The sequence below is a fragment of the Aplidium turbinatum genome, chromosome 2, assembly GCF_918807975.1.
Source record: "Aplidium turbinatum chromosome 2, kaAplTurb1.1, whole genome shotgun sequence".
NCBI classification, from domain to species: domain Eukaryota; kingdom Metazoa; phylum Chordata; class Ascidiacea; order Aplousobranchia; family Polyclinidae; genus Aplidium; species Aplidium turbinatum.
In genome coordinates this window covers 16,768,414-16,788,810 of record NC_137473.1, presented here as the reverse complement: position 1 = coordinate 16,788,810, position 20,397 = coordinate 16,768,414, and the positions used below count along the sequence as shown (strand labels likewise).

The 20,397-nt window shown below is 36.8% G+C and overlaps 1 protein-coding gene across 1 annotated transcript; it reads left to right on the top strand.

Moving 5' to 3' along the window:
- Positions 1 to 1,288: 1,288 nt before the first annotated feature.
- LOC145765444 (acetylcholine receptor subunit beta-like) lies at positions 1,289 to 20,368 on the top strand. Its single transcript, XM_082577265.1, has 13 exons — positions 1,289 to 1,375; positions 1,707 to 1,787; positions 2,329 to 2,468; positions 2,729 to 2,803; positions 7,166 to 7,320; positions 10,209 to 10,320; positions 11,125 to 11,251; positions 11,450 to 11,650; positions 12,162 to 12,318; positions 16,096 to 16,244; positions 16,771 to 16,871; positions 18,381 to 18,560; positions 19,852 to 20,368. The coding sequence occupies exons 2-13, from the start codon at positions 1,769 to 1,771 to the stop codon at positions 19,990 to 19,992; spliced, it is 1,557 nt and encodes a 518-aa protein (XP_082433391.1). The 5' UTR covers positions 1,289 to 1,375; positions 1,707 to 1,768; the 3' UTR covers positions 19,993 to 20,368.
- The last annotated feature ends 29 nt before the right edge of the window (positions 20,369 to 20,397 follow it).

Here is a 20,397-nt window from a genome sequence, read left to right as displayed (position 1 = left end):
TTCAGGGGGGGCCATGGAAAAATTTGAAAATTAATAATTTTTTAATTTATTATCTCTAAGTCCACTCCAACACTATATAGCAAAAGAAATAAATTAAAATTTAATAAAAATACTAGTACATTTTGCCCAAATCTTCATGAAATAAACAAGTTTTTTAATTAAAATGACGTTTCTTAATTTTTTCAAAAGGTTGAAAAAGATAGGGATTAGGGAGGCCATTGATTTTTCAAAATTTTCAAAAGGGACCACGGTGTACAAAAGGTTGGAAACCCCTGCTCTAAAACAAATTTGCCTAATTTTAAACGAAACTACATTAAAAGAGCGACTTTTGCCAATACCAAACTTTCAAATATCTCAACCAGGAATTAGCAACAAGAAAACATACAGATTTAGCTTTATTTCCGAAAAATGCCGAAGAAAACATGATCCTAACCTTTTGCTATGTCACCGGACAGCACCATTTTACAGGAATATTCATACCCACAATTTTGTTGAAAATGCTCTCAGAATGCACCAACTTCAATGTAATTATTTAAAAATTTCTGGATGAAGCCCCCCAGATCCCCCGCCGCTGGGTGTCGTTTTAGGCGAACACGCCGTCGGGTTTCGCCCGCTGGCCGTCAACCTCTCCCCCTTTTTCAAAATTCCTGGCTACGCCACTGGTGAGTAACTTCAATAAAATACACAACCACCAGTACCTTCATAGAACCAACCCTAGTAGCGCGCTTTCGTCACACAGCGGTTTGTTTATTTACTTTTTTTATAATTTTGGAATGCATCCAACTTCGCGACAACTTGGCTATTAGCCTGCCAGAAGTTTGTAATGTTAATATCACATTTAACCAAAAGTTTAAATACCACTTTTAAATCAATGTTGGAGAATATCATGCTCAAACAAAAATCTGAAAACAACATAGGCCTACTGTAAATACCGCGTTGAAATAGAACAACGTTGAAGCTAAGTGGTGAAGTAACTTGAACGAACGTGGTTGAAGAACATTCTCATCATGTTTCAGTCAATCTCAAATAACCGTCAAACCAATATTTTGTGATTTGGTTCTGCTATGCAAACTTTGAAATACTTTAATTGCTTCTGTCAAATTTCGATGTCATCAATGCATTTGGACAAACTTCTTCCACGATATTTCTGCTTTTATTAATTTATTTGTACAGCAGCTGTCGTGACGTCACAAAAAGATAGCTATTCCCAGCGGACAGTGGGAGAGTTGATAGACATGGTGCAGAGATCGGTCTGAACCAGAAAGGGTGAATTATAAACACACCAAAGTATTGAGCAAGACGTTTGTCCTCATGAAAGTCTGCAGACATTCAAGTTATTCAATTCATGTAAAATGAAAGAATTTTGTTAGCTGAGGTAGGGTGTTCTGTCTTAGGCTAATAATGATGATACCTAATTATGAGCATTTTATGAAAGTTTAGGTAAAAGACGTGTGAACAATTAGGCTTAGACCTACTTCTCCGTGTAAATAACTGAAAGCAATTTAATGGTCGAATAATTCACAGGTTTTGTTGGAATTGTTTAGTAAAATGATGATAGAATACATTTCAATCGGTTGGCCTATATGGGCTTAGGAACACTAACATTACAGTAGAATAGGGCCATAAATCGTATATGATTTATCTGAGTCAGCTTGTAATGCAATTATGCATAATGCAGAATACACAATTTGGTTGCTTATTTACAGCGTACGCCAAGTTTTATGGAAATATTTCAATGATTTAAACTTTTCAAGGTTCAAACTTTGCAATGTTACTTGATTCAATCGGTAAGTTTAGTCGCCTACTTACTCTGAAGTAATCTTTGATGGAATTTTTAGACTTTATTTAAATCACATCTTGCTTATTGATTGCTCAGATTATCATAAAAAGCTTCACATTTTGAAAACAAGCTTGATCACTTTCTTTCAAACCGAGAATGGTTAAAGCGCCTTTTGCAGAAAAATCTTGTAGCCTACCAGCGGTAACGTTGTTAAATCGAAAGCGAACCGCTTCAAATCTCTGCCGAAAAGAATCGCTTATATTTATGAAGGCTAGCTTGTTTAAGAGTTTTGAAAGCTAACTTTATATTTTGGAGACATCAAAAAATAATCAAAAATTGTGATAACGATCGATGTAGTGATTGTCATATGTTAACAAATTAATTAAAGCTAGATAAATTGTTAGTTTTAATCTAAACACTCTTTGTTTGCCATACAGCACAAGTATGGCTCGCTTGTCAAATTTTGAGAAATATTTAGCTCTAGAGTAAAAATGCTTGCCCACCTCTGATCTAGGCTACACAAAAATAAAACGAATATAATTTGACAGTTATTTTGCTTGTCGTCTTGTTGTTTTCGATATGGTTACCTACAATACAATGCCTGGACGACATTCCTCTTCCATGTAAAAAGAGATTTTCTCCTGAAGCAAGGTTAGGTTGCAATTTGCTGAAAGATTATCAGCCAGAAGTGAGTTGTGCTCTTGTGCTCGATTGGTTTAGCTAGTCTTTAGTAGTACAACGCCATCCACACTTAAAAATAAAATTTAGTATCATATTAAGCAAAAGTGTGTACGGTATTTACTCTCCCGATCTTAATTTGAGTTGCGTCTTTGTTTATTTATTTTTTCGTTGGTTAAAACCAAGCAGCATAGCAGCTGAGAGTTGTCGTGGCTCAATCCACAAACTTGTGGCTACCACAAAAAAATTTAAATTTTTTCTAATTTCCAGGTTAGACCTCCAAAAAAGAATGGTGAGAAAACCAAAGTGGATTTTGGAATGACACTCATTCAGATAATGGGAATCGTAAGTGAATTAATGTTTCCAGACTCAAATCACTTAATCTTAAGATAAATGTCAAGACGTGCTAAGAAAACACAACGAAACGAAACTCATGGACGTAGCCTTGCAACATAACTTTCCAGTAAGAAGAGTCAACCCCTTTTTAGGGTGCATCATCTGCCCTTTTTCGTTTAAATTTTGTTCTGCAGTTGTCAGAAGTGTTCCTTTTGTCAAAGTAAACACAACTGTGAAGTTTTATGCGAAATAATTTGGATCTAGGGGTACCACATCGCGATTGAATTTTTGACATATAGAGGTCGAGCGAACAATGCGAAAATCCTAGTTTCAGATGGCATGACTGTGGTACACATATGTATCGCTAGTCCAAAATGGGTTAAATCATTTATTTTAGGGTTTTTCTCTCTAAACTACACACCTTTTGATCATTTTATTGCAAAAAAATATTCGCTGAACTTTATCTAAACTTTATCATTCACTGTTTTGGTCACAAAACACCAATAAATGCACATTGTTTTGCCGAATTTGCAAAATTCCGTATTTTCCGAATTGAAATAACACAGTTAGAAAAGGCACAGTTTCCTGTTCAACTAAATATGCAGTATCCATTGAACATTGTTGTTCATTTCCTTCTTCCGTAAATTCGAACGCTGCCGATAGCTGCTTTCAACAGTCTGCAGAACAGTTTGGAATCTCTGTTCAGACTTTGCCGATGAAAGACAGTCACATCCAAGCTTGACGCCCCGTTCAGCTGCATCATTTACTACTCTCAGCTGCCTTACAACTGTGCAACAAGCTGCATATGAAGGACAGCTGTCTCACTGAAGAACATCTTCGTGCATGAAACTTGTACAATGGCCACGCTTTAGTGTTGCAAAAAGGAACCAGGAATCTTCATTGATTAGATCAGCCAACTTGGTGGTTGGCAACACTGGAATCAACCTTGGTTTTCCAAAACCTTCTCCAAATCTTTTTAATGGCGGTCTGAAACTTTTCATTTTCTTTAGTATTGCTCTTGCCATTGCTGCTTTCTCAGCTGGCAATGTCTTGGTGCTGAAAAGGGCAAAGGGAGCAAGTTCCCCAGACAAGTACCGTGTGTGTAGCATGAAATACTTGAGCGCTATACCTCTGCTACCAGCTTGTCTTCTTTGTGTTGGTGTAAGACTTCAATAAAGCTCAAGTCGTTTGTTGGTGCATTGACTTGGCACGGTGCTAAAAGCAGTACCAGCCATAGCACGACAAGATAAATTTGACAAGACGTTTAAACTTTGCAATTTGAATGTAATAGGCTACACCATTTGCACGTCATGAACCAGTATGTCTTATAGAAAGCAAAAAGATATGTGTTCAACCATGTCAGAGTCGGTGTTTTTGTAATAGCGAAGTACTGGATGCACAGTTGCTTGGGCGTGTGTCCAGTGAAAGCCCTGGATTTCATTTTGCACATGAAAGGAATAATTCTCTGAAAAGTCCATTGCAATCAAAACTTCACCTTCTTGCAAATTTTCTTTTCTGGACTTGTAATAATTTGATTGTGCTTTGGACACATAACTATGTGGAAGAAGTTAGACCAGCTTCTCAATCAAGGTTTCTATGAAATCTGAAACACTCGTGATCATCGTAACAATTTCTGCCCTATCAACTGTCGTCCACTGTTTAAAAGTGATGTCTTCATCATGATCCTCAAACAGCAAGTTAAGGTGGCTTCTCAAAACTTCTAAAGATGGACATTGGTCACACTTGCAAAACATGCATTCTCTTGAGGTAATATCACAGTCCATTGAAGAAAGCAAGTCTTTGTAAGATTCTGCCAAGTATCCCGCCTCTATTAGTAACTTGGGATTCTCATGAATTAGACAAACACAAACTGAATGGGTTCCGGAAGCTCCTGCCCAAACGCACCATTTTGGCCTTAATGTGCAAAATTTTGACAAACCAATCTTCATATCTGGTTGTCTCTTTTTAAACTCCTGATACAACTCATTTAGTGTCACCAAAACCAATCTTTTTTGTTGATAGTATTTTTTGCCCACAGACACTTTATCCTTTTGACCTGGAAGTAACCTAGTAACCTAGCCTACTATAAATTCATCATCTTCATAGAACTTCAACACAGAATCAATAATCTCTTGAGGGAAAGCCTTTTGTTGGCGTGGTTGAGGTTTTGGAAGATTGGTTTTGGTGACACTAAATGAGTTGTATCAAGAGTTTAAAAAGAGACAACCAGATATGAAGATTGGTTTGTCAAAATTTTGTACATTAAGGCCAAAATTGTGCATTTTGGGAGGAGCTTCCGGAACCCATTCAGTTTGTGTTTGTTTAATTCATGAGAATCCCAAGTTAACGTTGTAACCGTTGTATAAGACGTTGTAACCGGTTACAGAATTGATTTTAACGTCTCCCCTCAGTCAGTTGTTTAAACTGTGCTACCCATCCTTCCTTCACTTTAAAAAATACATGGTACACTTACTACAGCAAACTACCTCATTTCTACTCAAATATCCCACTTCATATTTGGAAGCTAGAAAGCCAAGAAAATTACCTTTCATTTAAGCCAAGTTACAGAAAAATCAAAGTAGAGTGTTTTTTGCTATAAGCGATCAAAGTTTCGTCATGCATGACTGATCACAAATAGTCATGTGTGAAACTAGCCACTTGGTGGCCTGTAGTGATATAAAAACAAACAAACAATATATTTTTTCAGAATCTCCTTGCTTTGGATAACTCATATGCATTGGAATTTTCAAGTTACCATTTGAAACACCTTCATAATAGGTCAAACAAAATTTGTAGTTAATTTTTACGCATGAGCGATCACGAAAAGGGCCAATTTTCAATCGCTGATATCTCAAAAAGTACTGGGCCGATTGTGGTAAAATTGGTATCACTTTTCTCAGAATTGCACGGAGATTCTACATATGAAGTATCATAAAAATCTACCGTATATGGTTCTACAACTGTACCAGTAGCCATGGAATGACCCCAAAATAACAAAAAATGACATAATTTAATCCAATTGTGGTACCCCTAGATGTTAATGAATTCTTCTGAAAAGTTGCACATCTTCAACAATCATAAAAAGGAACATTTTAATCCACTGCAGAAAACCAAACAAAAAAATGAGGGGCAGATGATGCACCCTACCCCTTTTGGGCCGCTAACACCTAGACCAGGGCTACTCAACTAGAGGACTGCGGTCCGAATCCGGACCTTCTGGGTGTAGACCTTGAGCTTTTGGAAGAATATCCTCATTGCCACGTTTTAGGGCTTCTTTAAACAGATTTCTACTGGGAGGAAGTAATCTTTACTGTAATTATTCTAGTTTTCTGGGGGGCTTCGCCCTCTAGACTCCCCAACACTTTCTCAGAAATCGAAGTCGAGTTACATTTTACCTAAAAAAGTGGTTTGGTACAGATAATTTAACTTTCGTGGTTGCGTGTGAAATAACCTATTCACCGAACTATTCAACTTGTCAAACTGGACCTTTGTTAACATTTGTTGAGTAACCCTGACCTAAACTAAGTTATGGGTGACACCTATGAAAACAAACAAGCCTCCAAACCGTAAGCAAGATTAAGTGCGTTTATATTTTAACATAATCTTCAAAGCCTACATTGCAATTTCATTAGAGCAGGAGTAGGCAACCTTTTTCGCACTACCGACCGATTTAAGGTGGGCATTATTTTACTGACCGGCCATCAATAAAACGCATATATTTGGTGCATGCTAATTGCACAGTGCACATACTGTATATTGCAACCATAACGTCAGCTATGTGGTTTATTATTCAATTATTATTGAGGTTTACTTGTTTTACACACAGGCCATGACAACAAGCAGCTTAAAATTTGACTGAAGGCCGATCTGTTAGGAGCTAAAATTGCTAGAATAAGTTGATAGTTTGAGTGTTAGTTAATAAATATAGTCTTTGTGTTTTGCAGCAATAAACTACTCTCACATTGAGTTTCTGGTTGTCAATCACATCCGGAGTGTATTAATTAATTATGCACAACTTACTTCGTAATTTTGTCTTGTTTGCTGTAGTTTTACTGTTTTTGAAGGGAGTTTTATAAACTTCTTTTGTGTTTTTAGTCGAGTAGCTTTGGTAGCAAACGAGCAAACGTTCAATATAATGATTAAAAATAAACTTGCTACTTTTGTACTAGCCGGATTGATCAAAACTTTTGCAATTTTTAGACAATTTTCCTTAGTTTTGCGCTGCCTGCGGTAACAAATTCCTTACGGACCAGCACCGGGCTTGCCCATACACTAGCATTTTTGTACAGTGCTGTAAATAAGCTGCCATCAAATGTTCACAAAAAATAGTGTTCATCAAAAGAATAACGTTTGCATTCTTTGCTAATGAAGGACGAAAAAGCAGAGGAGCTTACAACGACATTATACATGGAATATCAGTGGCATGATGACAGACTGAAATGGAATGAAAGTGATTATAATGGCGTACATGAGCTCAGACTTCCATATGATTCAATTTGGATACCAAACATCATTTTAGAAAACAGGTTTCAGACAACCAAGCTTCTAATGCAGGGGTCACCACCCACATGCGGCCCGCGGGCCGCCAGTTGGTGACCCCTGTTCTAATGTATTTTTTTGATGAGTCAAAAGTTCAATTTTATCTTTTTTTTTCATTCGTATTTACAGCTTACTCTGTTTTTACTGTATCATTACTATTGGACAACTGATGAGTGTTGATTAGGAGTTTGACAAAACGAACGTACTAATTTCGCGTAACTATCGACAGGGCCGTTGAGAGGATAATTTGGGTCCGTTAGGGTTGAAAAGGATAGTTTGGGTCCGTTAGGGTTGAAAAGGATACTTTGGGCTAGGGTTAGGGTTTTGGTTAGGGTTTTGGCACCACTGAGATCTTCAGGCCCCAAGTCAAGACACTTCTAAACAAAACGCACTATATCCAAAGTATACGAGGATTTTCTTTCAATTCAATTCAATTTTATTTTTCATTGCTGGCGCAAACATGCAGAGAACGATAAAGTAAATACACGAATTTGACACCAACAAAACGAAAAGGAGGTCACTTCAAGTTTCCCGGCCACTTGGAAATGTTACGGGCCTCTAAAATCATCCCAGGCTCGGGTTTAAAACTACCCCCTGGACCCCTCTGTCAACGCTATTGGCTATAGAGTTAGATGAATTCGTTCGTTCGATAACGCAGTCAGTAAAGCTGTTGCTTCGTGAACGAAGAAAAGGCAAAATCAAAAAACTGTGTTGCTGTATTTAAGGAGGTGCGCTTGAGAAACTTCAGGAACATCCATTTAGCAGAAACAAGTTGTTGAAATAATTACAGACAACAACACAGGGATGGAGGAACCATTTTAAAAGTAGGTGGGCCCAAAGGCGTTGCAGTCAAAGTTAATCAAACTTCTGGGGGGCGAAGCCCCCCAGACCCCCCATAACATTGCTGCATCCCTAATACTTCAAATCGCTTATACATTGTGTTTTCATGATTGCCTTTTGTGCCAACCAGCAAAAAATCTCCGTTTTCGGGCCCGATTTAACCAAACAAATTACAAAATTGTTAAATTGCTCTACAGCGCTGTACAAAATATGGCAATGTGCACACAAATAAAAAGGCAATATACACACACAGTTAGGCTATAATACCAACCTGGGAGAAATGATCTGCAGCATTATACAGTAGGCCTACGTGCATGCACTGCATAGTATGTAATGATATCATTGTTTTAACCTTGGAGAACATTAGATTGATTTATAGATTACTCCACCAATCACACCCACACGTGCTGCCCATCAACAGTGGGCTCAACAGAAAAGTTTGAAGATTAGATTTCATCATTGAGCTATCAAAGATAACACAGGCAAACAAAAATATTTTTTTTTAAAGGCACGGCATGTGAGAGTCATTTTAGGGTATTTCGAGGCCCCTGATTCCGAAAATGCACTTGTTTTTTTCGAATTGGCTCTAGTTTTTAAGATAACCTACAGCAAAAAACTTTTTTTTTTTTGCAATTTTGAGCCCCTACAGATTTAACATCGTATCGTTTATTACATGATAGACAAAACTGAAAGTAATCCCAGGCACATTTTTGAGTTGTATACACACCATTTGAAACCAATCACGTTGATTACAACCCAAACAAACGGCTATTTAACGTTTACTGGCCTAGTAACAATCAAAATACGACGTGAAGCAAGCCTTAGGAAAGGCTACAAGATGTAGATTATATAACTTGTGCTTCGCCTTAATATATTTGTTGACTTCAACAATATCAAACTTACTAACTAAGCTACTAAGTACAAATAAAATACATACATTGTTTTGCATAACAAACTAGACGAATAACCAATACAAAGCCATCGATGAACAAACGCAATTCTTTATTATGGTAGACTTACTATAGCCTACTGAGCAACACACATCAAGGTACGAAGGCCATTTATATAATTACAGAATACAAAGTTGTGTTCTTCAATGAAGTAGCTGCTTAAAATTTTATCCTTGTTACGAAGAATGTACCGTAATCTTGGTTCAAAATTCAGTTCCTGGTAGTTTCGAAAATTCGAAAAAACTAAGTGCATTTTGGAATCAGGGGCCTGAAATACTCTAAAATAACTCTCACCTTTTGTGCCAAAATTTTTTTGTTGGCCTGTGTAATCAAACTAGTGTGTATCAAATGAGTGAAGAGCTTTTTTTTGGAACTCCTTCTCTAATTTGCCGTTTTCACTACATTTTTCAAAGAAATTTGGCTTTCAAAAGTGGGTGGGCCAGGCCCACCCAGAAAATAAAGTAGGTGGGCCCAGGCCCACGAGGCCCACGTGGTTCCTCCATCCCTGCAACAACACTGTCTTGAAATTCCACCTTGTCAATATTGGTGACCAGTCAGTGGCTCAAGGCATCTACAAATACAGTAGCCCTATGCAAAATAAGTAAGCTATGTCAAAATATTATCCCAGTCGGCAAATAAAGGTTTATAGGCTACTTACTACTCTTTCAATTATTTATTATTAACGGTAAAATATCCACTGCATTTCATAAAGTAATTTTATTGTTGGGTTGTTGCCCAATGGCTATTAAAGTTAGGCTATATAGTAGCATATTCCTCATCGATGAAATTAATTAATCTTTAAAGATGGCTTTAAGGCAAATAAACCGGTTTAGAAATTATGTTATCCGCATTTCCACTATCCTCGCCATCAAAGGTTCCAAACTTTGATTTTGAATAATTATTCGCAAACTATTAGCAGTTTAAAATAAAAAATATAGTTTGAAGCTTTACCTTGCCTAAAAGGCTATAGGTCTAGTGCTATATCTTTTGTGTCGCGCTTTTGCAGGTCACCAATCAACCTATCAATTTATTATAAAATTAGTAATCCTAATGATTTGAAAACAAATTTAACGTTGTCCATCCAGCATAGATGGAAACATGGAGGCAGGTGCCTTGAAAGTGAACGCTATAGCCAACAGCAGAGGGTTGATTAAATGGCTCCCACCTTCAATTTACAAGACTTCTTGCTCAATCGACGTAAGAATTTGCGACTTGTGTTAAAAATTTTGTTGGATGGTACCACTACTATAGGCGTCTGCAGTTTGTAGCGTAAAAGAAATCATTTTTAATCCTTTAGTAATAAATTGTGACTAATGATGAGACCAACCTCTCTATCTCGGTAACTCAAGTTTTCTGTAATGTAAGTTGCTCTGGCCCATAAACAAAACTAATTTTCTCGTTAACACTTCATTTTCATTTATTTTCTATTGTTTTGTTAGTTTTTATTGTGCTTATGTTAGGGTAGGTACAGTGCTGTGTGAAGGGGAGGGGGAGAAGGCAAGGACAACCATTTCGGGGGGCACAAATAATGGACTTTTGCGTTGCAGTAACAACATGTTTATAGTATTGGTTTAGACTTTCATTCTAAGCAAAGGTAAAGCTATGAATTACAACACCACCTAGTCCTAGTGTGTTGATACTGTATTTTCAGCCCAGTTTTAGCATGCATGTTCTTTGCTCTCGGTATTTGAATGGAACGGTTGTACGTTGAAAACTTGAGTTAGTAAACCTACTTTTGTTTCTAAAGTAAAGTAAAGTAACAATTATAATCACTTTTTAACGTATCTTGTCTTTTTTAATGATTATTATTAACGAAATCAAACTAAACTAGGAGAACTTGCTGCACACACTCTGGAAACTGTTTTTATAGCAAGTGCTGCTTATAACCACTTGCTTATTCTGTGCAAGTATTAGCGTAATTTTCTCCACTTTTTATGTTATCGCCATGACGAGCAACATAGAACAATGCAATGTCAATGAAGCATTAAATTAATCTTCCAGGTATCACTTTTTCCGTTTGATTGGCAAAATTGTTCATTGGTCTTTCGATCGGCTGCTTTGGACCAATCACAAATGATCTTCGGACTAGCTAAAGATTACGGAAATGAAGTGGTTGTGGATAAAAATGGTACCAAGATTTTCTTTAAAATGTTTCATTCTTAATAATTCCAATTTGTAACTGAAATTTTTTTCCTAAGTTTTAAATTAATTGAATCATTTCAACTCCAAGTCTTAACACGAGTTTTTATTATTATTTTAATTACCTTATTTATATTAGTCATATTAAATACCTGTTATTTTATGAGTATTTCTTTTCAATTTGCAGCTTTCGTGCCAAATGGAGAGTGGGATTTGATACAGCGACCTGTGAAAATATATGAACGACCCAATGATGACCAGTTTCAGAAGATAGCGTTTTACTTTATTGTGAAACGAAAAGCACAGTTCTACGTGTTAAACATGCTTTTGCCTTGCGTAGTTTTGTCCTTACTTTCTTGCTTTACGTTTTGGCTGCCTGTAATCTCAGGTGAGATTCTTGAATTGCAGCTAATAGCTTAATTTGTTGTTTAGTTTGGCGTAAAGAACGGTAAGTTGAGCAAAAACAGTGGAAATATTTTTGTTGTGTTGGAAATTATGCTAATGTTGAGAAAGAATGTAATGCATTTTAATTTTTTTATTAGCAGTGACGGATCTAGAAAAAAATTGGGAAGGGCATCAAAATTTTAACAAATCAAAAACTATAAGAGAAGAATACACAATATAAAAGATAATGTCCAAAGAAACAAATACGTAGTTTGAGGGGGAGGGGGGGGGGCTTGCCTTCCAGAAATGATTGACAAATTATGCAATATTTTGGTCGTTGTTTGCATAATATTTATGGCTCAATAGCGTTTTTTTGTTTTTGAATTAAAACAGGAAAAAAAGTGCATGCTTTTCTCGTTTTGTTTTTTTTTGTTTTTTTTAGGACACATGATCAGGTGACCCCAGTAGATTCGCTACTGTCTGCAAGTATTTTAACAGATACGTTATCTTTATAGCGGAAAAGATATCGCTGGCAATTTCACTGCTTCTTGGAGACACTATCTTTGCTTATTTGTTTGTACAACGGTTGCCTTCTAGCTCTTTCGCAGTGCCATTTGCTGTTTCCTACTTGTTGTTCTCAATGTGCCTGCTGACATTTTCTATTGTTTGTTGGTAAGAGCAAACTTTTCGATTCTAAAGAGAAGAAACTTGTTTACCAGTTTTGTTCAATATTTTTACAACAAAACAAAATCTATAAATCTTTTTTTTTCATATTTTAGCGATTAGTTAGAGAAAGTCAAATTAAATAATTTGGTTTGTTAGGTAATGCTTGATTAAAAAACTACAGTATTAAAAAATAAGCGTAATTTTGTACGGAATGTTTTGTTTTCGGTTGCATCAATTAACAATATTTGAATGGCTTACGCAAAACTTCACAGTTAGCCTACTTTTTTTTAGCTATATTTTCCTCTCTCATAAGTCTCGGTGTACGGTCGTTTGGTCGACAGACATTTGGTCGACAGGACGTTTGGTCGACAAGACATTTGGTCGACAGGACGTTAGGTCGACAGAACGATTCATTTTAGGGTTAGGGTTAGAGTTAGGGTCAAGGTTGGTTAACTAACCCTAACCCCAGGGCCGGATTTAGACTATGAGAGGCCCTAGGCTATTCCATTTGTGAGGCCCCTCCCTATTTTTGAGCTCAGAATTTCTCTCTAAACAACATTACATGTCATTGCTTCATGTTAAAAATATTAGTGCATTAAACTCTTCTCTCTTTTCATTTTCCACATTCATGGGTGCAAATTTTTAATTAAAAGAATAAAAATTTAGTTAAGGCAGTTTTGCTTTTAATTTTAATTTCTTTGATCAAACAACCGTTACAATAATTGTAAAGTTTATTTACGAGGACATAAGAAATAGTTACACCCATCAAATAGAGTAAGCCTAGGCTACCAATTTTTTTTTTCGAGCTTTTAAATCATGCAAAAGTTTATCAAAATTTATCTGTTTAAGTTTGTCACTCTCAATGCTCAGTGCGGACAACCTTTCTTGAGACATTGTCGATCTCAATTTATTTTTGTTGCTTTTGAGCCTTGAGAAAGATCTCTCTGCTGAGCAGTTAGTGACCATTAAGCTTAGAAACAGTCTTAATATTGCTTCCACATTAGGAAATTTAAGTCAGTGTTAATTTTTTCCTTGCACATAATTTCATAAAGGTCTCCATGAGACAAGGAAATAGATTGCTCTTCTGTACCGGTAAGCCCTTGGTTTTGTGTTTGTCTCACGTACAAATGAAAAAGTAGAAGTTCATCAGTAAGGTTCGGGTCACCATCTTCAGGATATGCTTCCTTTGAAAGTTCTACGCCTCGTACATTTTCTACCTGAGTTGCTTTCAGATTAGCAAGAAAGAGGAACATTTCTGCAATGTCACTGTACACATTAGCTCTTCTTCTTAAATTGGCTTCAAGTGCATAGGGATAAAGGAATTTATTTTAAACCTTTCCTTTGAAGAGAGTTCATTAAAAGCGTCAGGTGCATTTCTTTGTCTCCTAGTGACAGCTCTGTAGTTAATAATCGGCAAGGTTACTTTTGCTTGCTGATCAAACTCGTCAAACTCATCTCTAATTTCGCTTGGAAAGTCTACAAGTGAACTGTACAATTCGGCACAAGTACTTGATAACAATTTAGATTTCTGAAGGGCTTTGCTATCACTATGAAAACGACCTAGCACTCTGGACCAAAAATGCAACATAAATACAAATTCCAATTTTTCCATTTTTTGCAAAAAGTTGTTAGCATGAAGTCTGTTGTCACTCTTCTCACTTACATTGGAGTGCAAATGACTGAGAGCATTGGTGATGGCACTGTAACTTTCCAAAATAGCTTCCGTGACTTTTACATGTGCATCCCACCTAGTAGGCTATCTGACAAATGTTTTGGCACTTTTGATTGAGTTTGCAAAAATGATTTTAGAACTGCCCACCTCTTTGTGGAAGCTGAAAAAAGGTGTAAATTTCATTGATAATGTCAAAACAGTTCAGTGCATCAAGACAGCAATCAACAGCTGCGTCCTACCAAATCTAAGGTGTGACCTACGCATGGAATAAATTTTGCAAATTTATTTATTTCTAGGATTTTTTGCTGCATACCGTTGTACCTACCAGCCATGTTTGCAGCATTGTCATAAGACTACCCTCGGCATGTATTAAAATCAAGCTGAAGCTCAGTAGTGAGATATTTATGCACTAAATCTGCCATGCCCACCCCAGAGTGGTCTTTCAGCTCAAGGAAAGTTATAAACCTCTCACTTGGTCAACCGTTTACAGGAGACACGTATCTGATAATCAAAGTTAACTGATCGGTATGTGAAATATCGGGAGTAGAATCCACAGAAAAGCTGAAATATCCCGATTTTTTTCACTTCAGCCACAATTGACGTTAACTTTTTTGGCCATGAGCTGAATCATCTCTTCGCAAATAGTTTTTGACAAATAAGAGGGATTTCCTGATCCTGAATTTCCATAGCGATTGATATGAGCAAGTAAAAATGGATCAAATTTGGCCACTAGTTCTAAAAGACCAAGATAATTGCCGTTATTGGGAGATCCAAATCGTTCATTGTCCCCTCTAAAAGGCAAGCCTCGTGCTGCAAGAGTAGGCCTACAAGTTACAGCGGTGATTCTTTCCATTACGTGCCACCAATACTGCTGTTCTGCTTTTATTTGCTCCTCCAGCTTTGAAGTAGGGCCTAAGCGTATATCCTCGCTTCCTTGTTAGGTATAGGTTAACATGGCATTTGTGTGTTTTTCTGAGTTTTCATGAGCTAGGATAAGATAAGAGTTGTGCCAGTCATTAAAACCATCAAAAGCTAAAGCCGAAGAAGATGCATGATTTGGAAAGAGTTTGCAAACAAAGCAATATACGCGTCCTTTTGCAGGGGAATATACAAGCCACTCTCTGCTATATGTTTCATCATTGACTTTCGTTGCAAAAAACACAGTTTTTGTGCAAAACCTGGATTGCTTTTTGTACACTCATTTGGAACTAGAAAATGGACCACAACTGTGCTGAACTTCAGAAGGGCCTCTCTCTATCCAGTAAGCTATTTCTTCATTTGATAATTCTTTCCACAAACTAACGTCCTTTAAACTCAGTGTATGTGTAGATATATATTCGGCATCATCTGCATAAGTTTTTAAAATAATTACAAACTTCGAAACCGAATTTCGAGGCCCCTGGACGTTGAGGCCCTAGGCTTCAGCCTGCCTAGCCTATTGGTAAATCCGGCCCTGCCTAACCCTAAAATGAATCGTTCTGTCGACCTAACGTCCTGTCGACCAAACGTCCTGTCGATTAAATGTCTGTTGACCTAACGTCCTGTCGACCAAACGTCCTGTCGACCAAATGACCGGGTACCTAAGTCTCTAGTTGAAGTCACTACTAAAAATACATGACCCATAAAAATTATTAGCCTACTAGTAACTGGACCATATTGGCCTATTGGGTGACTAAATCTGAAACTACAGAAACTTAGTATGGCTTATGTAGTGCTGAAAGTAGGCCTACGTTGCTCTCTGGGTAAGATTTCTAGCACCCTGCATGTACATTCGTACAAGGGAACTAAAATTCCAGGCGAAATGTGGCACAGTTAAAATGTGAATTTAGGGCTCAAATTGTCATCAAGCTGATCAAACTGTTACTTAAAGACAAAACCAGGCTTAAACATCTCGGCTTATGTTACAATTTTAATAGAGACTAAAACTGTTGGAACCAACTTTGTTTTTAGCAGCTCTTAGGATTGTTTGAAAGGAAGTTTGTTTGATCGTCGAGACAAAATTTTCTTTCGTAAGAAACAAAACATTCTGAAAGGAAATTTCATACACTGACTGTTCAAAATATCACTGTTTCAAATATCCAGTATATATCTATTTGAATTGAATTTTTCAGCGTTATTGTTTGTAATCTGCATCATCGTCGCATCACGACTCATAAAATGCCTTCGTGGTTGAGATGGTTTTTCTTGGAGCGACTGGGACCACTTATTGGCATGATACAGCCAAATGAAAAGTGGAAACATTCTAGTCCTAAACCGAAAGGTTAAGTAGGAAAGAGATATGAATGTTTCAAGCTACTGTAGTTTATTTTTTATTTTATTTTTTATTTATTTTAAGATAACGTAGACTAGGCCTATTTGGAACAGGGATATGGCACCGAAAGCAATGCTATCTGGATTTAACCACTTCTGTATCTCTCATCTACAGTAATAGAAGAAAAAAACTGTGTCATTTGTTCTGTATTCATAATAGCATTGAATTTAAAATCAAGCCCATAAATCTCAAAATATGTAGGCTATAAAACTGAAACTGTCTTGAAATAAATATTTAGTATAAGTTATCGGCTACCTAGACTCCTGGAACAATTAAAAAAGTTTATTACTGTACAAAGTACGAATGGTAAGACTTCAAAAGTGTTTAATTTTTTTAAAATGATCTTCTTTAAATATAAAATTTAGCACTTTGAAAGCTGATCTGACTAGTTAGAAATAAATGAATGTGATTCAAGTTTTCTAACAGACTTGAAAATTATTTTTCTTTGTGTTAAATACCCTTATCTATTGCACAGATGGTCTAGGAACCGGTGAAATAAGTGCCCGATCACTTCAGAACAAAGTGTCTGAAGAAACGACTAGGGAACCTCCAAGTCAAGTTCTATTCAAAAGTCAGGTTCGGGATCATACTCTGCTACCTACTCTTGTGTGCATTACAGTTTAGAAAATTATCGCATCAGTTATTCAAGTAGAAGGTTTGCAATTAAAAATGCATGTCTCAAACGTAAACCAGCTTTATCTGGTTTGCTTTTGTTTACGATGAAAATTTTGTTTCTTTTTGCGATTCCCGGCAGGTGTAAATATATTTTTCTATAAGGCTACAAAACAGTACGGTATCAAGAAAGAGAATAAATATCTTCTGACAGCTGACAAACCCACAGCGCTTGATGAAAGGAGACGGTTGTAGCATTGGCGTAGCCAGGGGGGAGGGCGAAAGGGGCCATGGACCCCCAAAGTTTTCAAACTTGGGATTTCGAAGTTGAGCCCTTTGTTGAAAATATAATAAAATTTGTAAAAATTTATATCGTTTTCCAAGACATCTGGTGATTAACACTTCCCAGAACTTGTTACTTGTTTTAGACACACTGAAAGACACCAATAAATTTTGTAAAAACAAATGAACGAAGTATTTTTAGTTACATTCAAACTTTTGCCGATTGTGCCATTTTACTATCGGTCCTAACTCCTGATGGAACCTGCGATTTTGACTTAAAATGTAATTGTATGTCACGAGAAACAATTATATCTAGGGTTAGATTGCTGATTATGTCTTTTCAATTGATTTAAGGTCATATCTTAAACGCTTTCTTTGCTGCTTTTGGCGTAGCCTAAGTGACTTTAAGTTTGGGACGTTTCGATGAGTTTCCACGCTTTTCCAGAGTCATGTGATAATATTTCATAATCGCTTAGTCTGTTTAGTTTTTGTGTAGTTTTTGAGTTTTCGTATTGCTGAGTTTTGGTGTTCTCTAATTTTAACCGCAGTTTTTGCCTGCTCGTGTGTAAGAGCTGCCTTTAATAAGTTAATAGCTGTTTATCTGCTAATAAATTTCATACAAATATTACCCTAAAAGTGTTTCCAGAAAGCACTATGATCCATTATTTGAGTGTAATTTTGCAAAAATTTTTCGGGGAAGCATGCCCCCGGACCCCCTAGAATACGCATGTCTTGGGCACGCTCTAACCCTCACCCCCCCACTTTTAGTGCTTCCCTTGCTCAACCCACCAGGATACGCACACAGCACAGCAGGTGGCAATGTCTTAAATCAAACACTTTGTCATTTTCTTAAATTCATGAAATGTTTGGCTTCCTCAAATTTTTTTTCTGGCTACGCTGCTGGGTTGTAGGCTACGTTTTGTATTACAAATCAATTTATTTTCACCCGAGTCACTTTAATTTCATACCACTAAAATAGATTGGGTTCTGCTAGAATTACATTTTTTCAGTTTAGCTTTATGAAATAAAATGATTTTTAGCGGTACCAACAGTATAGCCTACTACTGAACTGACAATAGAGTGAAAATAAATTAATTGGTAGCCTACTTTAAATATTTGGTTCTAAGGACCTGTTGTGTGCACAATAATTTACCTGCACAATATTTTTTACATAGCCCTATTATTTTACAGCGAGCCAAATTTGGATTTCAACCCCGTCAATTTAAAATGGTTCCTATGGGCTCCGAACAACCGCTTGAAGTTGCTAACGTTCCAACACCCATCAAAACCGCCCCACAGCAGCTCCGGCCGGCAATGGACAGCACCAACTTCATTGTGAAACACATACATAAAGAAAAATATAATGAAATGGTAAGTCGATGTTAAATGATAGACAGATAAAACCTACCAACCACACGGCATTTAATTATTTTTTGTTGTGAGTATAACCTCTGCACTATGCAGGACGCAGTGCTTTATTCTGAGATTAGTTTATGGTCACATTTTTATAGACGTAAAAATTCTTTGAGATGCTAATTGAGTTTGATGAAAAGCAAACAAATATTTTTAACCGGTTTAAAGTTATGCATTGCTGTAGGCTAACAGCAATATAATATCTTCCATAAAATATTCTAATAAAAATGCTCTAATAATCTTTTTCTACAAATATTCCATATAAAAATTTAAAACAAGACAGCAGAAATTTGAACTACCGAAGGAATTGCAAGATATGTGGGTAGCAAGCCTACGAATCAACAGATACCCCACTTAGCGAGCCCAACTGAACGATATCCTTCAGCTATAGTCATTGTGTTGCTTTTTTTAACCATCTTTTGTTGGTGGAAAAAAGAGTTTTCAAGTCATTGTGAAGGATTCTTTGTTTTTCCCCGGTTCTCCGTGGGAACATAACTTACAATTTGATGCACCTGGGGCGTATAAGAAGTTTTTCAGGTGAATTGTTCGTTGGTGGATAAACAAGTAATTTTCCACACAAAATTAGTGTTTTATGGCTGCCAATTGCCTACACTATTTAAAAAAGTTTTTGATAATAAAAAATATGTTAATACCAGGGATTCGAACCGATTGATTTTTCCGGTTCGGGTCCGGTTCTGGTTCAAAGATTGTTTCAAAATTTGGTTCAGTTCCGGTTTGGGTTCGAAGAAACTTAAGAGTTCCGGTTTAGCTCCGGTTCAACAACAATGATTTGTGGTTCGGGTACGGTTCGGTTTCGACAAAAATAGTCTCAACACCGGTTTTATAAGTTCCGGTTCGGGTCCGATAAAATTAGGCCTAGGCCTACTATTGAAATCCAACACTGGTCAAAAAATTCCTTTCCAAAGCATCGATGATAGTGGATCGTGTGTTACGGAATAGGCTATAATTCATCCGTACAATGTGGCCTCCAAGATAACAACATGCTACGTACAACTTCACTTACCACAATGCGGACAATGGCGTTATGCTGGAATGAACCGCTTTTTTCAACCGGTTCGGGTTCGGTTAGGGTTTAAGCTAACTCAAATTTTCGGTTCAGTTCCGGTTAAGGTTCAGACAAAATCGCACCAAAACCGGTTTACAAAAATCCGGTTCGGGTTCGGTTCGACTCCCTGGTTAATACCACATCGAAACAAGAATGATCATCCCGGTTTTGTTGCTATTTCAGGTCATGGATGAATGGGCATACATGGCTATGATATTAGACCGTCTCTTCATGTGGATTTATGTGCTTGGTTTTATATTTGGAACAGTAATATATTACTTCACTGTTGAGACTTACCGCTATCCTAAAGTCAACCCTTATTAGAGAAACAAAACTCCAAACGACATTCAATGTTTTGTTTTGTTGATAAAAACATGCTTTGTGGAATTTTAACTTTTACATTCAGATGCTTATGAGCTTAGTGCAGACATAAAGCAACAAACCAAGATGGCAACTTCAGCAAGTAGGCTACGTCCTTGGCATTGGAGGATCTTTGTAGACAAAAAAATAAGTAAAATGGATCTCATCACAGCCAGAAGTTTTCTATAAAAAAACGTGATACATTTTATTCCGCAAAAAGTAATTTAGCTAATCATAGACAACCAGCTTGAAAACTAGGCTACGCATTTCTATGTTCCTTGTATAGTTTCCACAATAAATGCGTAAAATTTACAAATTTGCAATGTTGCACGAGTACGACCAGTGAATAGCTTATAGGCTACATGTACT